At 47.2% G+C, this 1,599-nt stretch overlaps 1 protein-coding gene across 1 annotated transcript; it reads left to right on the forward strand.

The window, feature by feature from the left end:
- PV09_09863 (uncharacterized protein) lies at nt 1-1,349 on the forward strand. The gene is made up of 3 exons (XM_016364011.1): nt 1-178; nt 241-563; nt 623-1,349. Exons 1-3 carry the CDS (start codon nt 32-34, stop codon nt 783-785), a joined length of 633 nt encoding a protein of 210 aa, XP_016208161.1. The 5' UTR covers nt 1-31; the 3' UTR covers nt 786-1,349.
- The last annotated feature ends 250 nt before the right edge of the window (nt 1,350-1,599 follow it).

The raw sequence follows: 1,599 nt of genomic DNA on the forward strand, positions 1-1,599 counted from the left end.
CACACACACACACACAAGCTGAAAAAAAGTCATGGCTGGCAATAATGCTTCTAGTTTTGCAACTATGAATGCAACCGAGCTCGAGAATGAGCTTGCTCGACATCTCGCAATGTGGAGGCAGCGTGATCCACATGTCAACGGCAACTTCAGGCGCAACTGGGTCAATTCTGTCGTCCTTGTAAGTCTACCCCTATTGAGCATACACAGATTATTGCGGCTAACTACAACGCTTCTTTGTAGCAAGGCAATGTCTCTTCGCGTCCTGAGCTTCAGACTCTCCCATGCATCCCATGTTGCGCCCGTATCTGCCAAGGTATCGACATGAGTGGCATCTCTATTGGCTCTCAGCGAGCCCGCTACATAGTCAATGTTCCCCCTGGTGCGCCTGCACATCGAGAAGCACTAAGCAATATCAACTGCAATGGCAATACTCCCTGTCAACTCTGCCGTCATTACATGCCCCATCGACTCGACGAATGTCAAGTTGTTCCGCAGAATACTGGGTCTTGGGAACATGATGCTCTCAGCAAGGCTGTCCGAGCCTACAAGTATCTCAATGAGTGGTAAGGCCAGTCACTTACTTAGTAGTAACGTACGCACATGCTAACAGCACACATCTTAGGCAAAAGAGGATGTCACAACTTCGCGGCGACCAATATGTGCATAACCATCAGGAATTCCAGAAGTACCGAAACATGTTACTGTTCTGGATGCAGATTGATCGTCATTGGGGTTGGCAGACTGACGACACTGTCATTGCTGATGGAGGCTGGTCTATTATATAGATTCCACTGCTATCTGCTAGTCTGCTGAAGACAGACAGGCTGTATGAGATAGTCTTTCTTAGGTCTGGGATTCCAATCAAAATCAATCCATGTCCACACATACTGCAACAGGTTGTGTACATATCCTGCCTCCCAAAAAATGTGAATCATGAAGTGCTGTACTCACAGAGGGCGCTGCGCAGGTTTAAGAGAGGCAGTGCGCGATTTTAAGCCAATCGTCCTTATATTCAGCCGTACATATCTGCACTCAGAATATGAATATCGGCTGTAACGGGCAAGTGGTGTGAATGATGATCCGGATATGGGCAGGCGTTGTATATATCCCACAAAACCTGTTGGGCCATGGGAATGGCTGCGTCAGCAAGAGCAAAATGCACAAGTAGAGATTGAGAATGGTCCTGATCTTGCTTCAGAAGATCAAGTATGCGAAGACTTCATTCCCACTGCGGTGAACGACGTGGATGACCGCTCAGTAATGATATGACTCTGGCCCCTTGATATCACAATATTTGTTGTACCAATTGCATGTCAGGATATTGTCGTTTGGAAATCGTGGAGTTGGGTGAATAAAATCAATTAATTTCCTATTTCATCCTGAATCATTGAGTTTGCAAGCACTAAGTCACTTGCTTCAAGACGTCGCTCGTACTTTAACTCTTGTAATTATGGTTTACCTCCCTAAAGTGAAGGGGTCGATGGGGTAATGGGGCAGAGGAGATTTTACAAACATCCTTTTGGCAGACCGTGAGCCCTGGACTACCGTAGTACCTGTGTTTTGTCCCTTTACGGCGGGCGTCCCGTGACGCAGGGGGGG

Source organism: Verruconis gallopava (genome assembly GCF_000836295.1).
Source record: "Verruconis gallopava strain CBS 43764 unplaced genomic scaffold supercont1.342, whole genome shotgun sequence".
NCBI classification, from domain to species: Eukaryota; Fungi; Ascomycota; class Dothideomycetes; order Venturiales; family Sympoventuriaceae; genus Verruconis; species Verruconis gallopava.

Excerpts from the sequence above, each read along its gene's own strand:
- PV09_09863 (XM_016364011.1), top strand. The coding sequence starts at position 32 with ATGGCTGGCAATAATGCTTCTAGTTTTGCAACTATGAATGCAACCGAG. Across the intron at positions 179-240 it reads GGGTCAATTCTGTCGTCCTT|CAAGGCAATGTCTCTTCGCG; the intron begins GTAAGTCTACCC and ends GCTTCTTTGTAG. Across the intron at positions 564-622 it reads TACAAGTATCTCAATGAGTG|GCAAAAGAGGATGTCACAAC; the intron begins GTAAGGCCAGTC and ends CACACATCTTAG.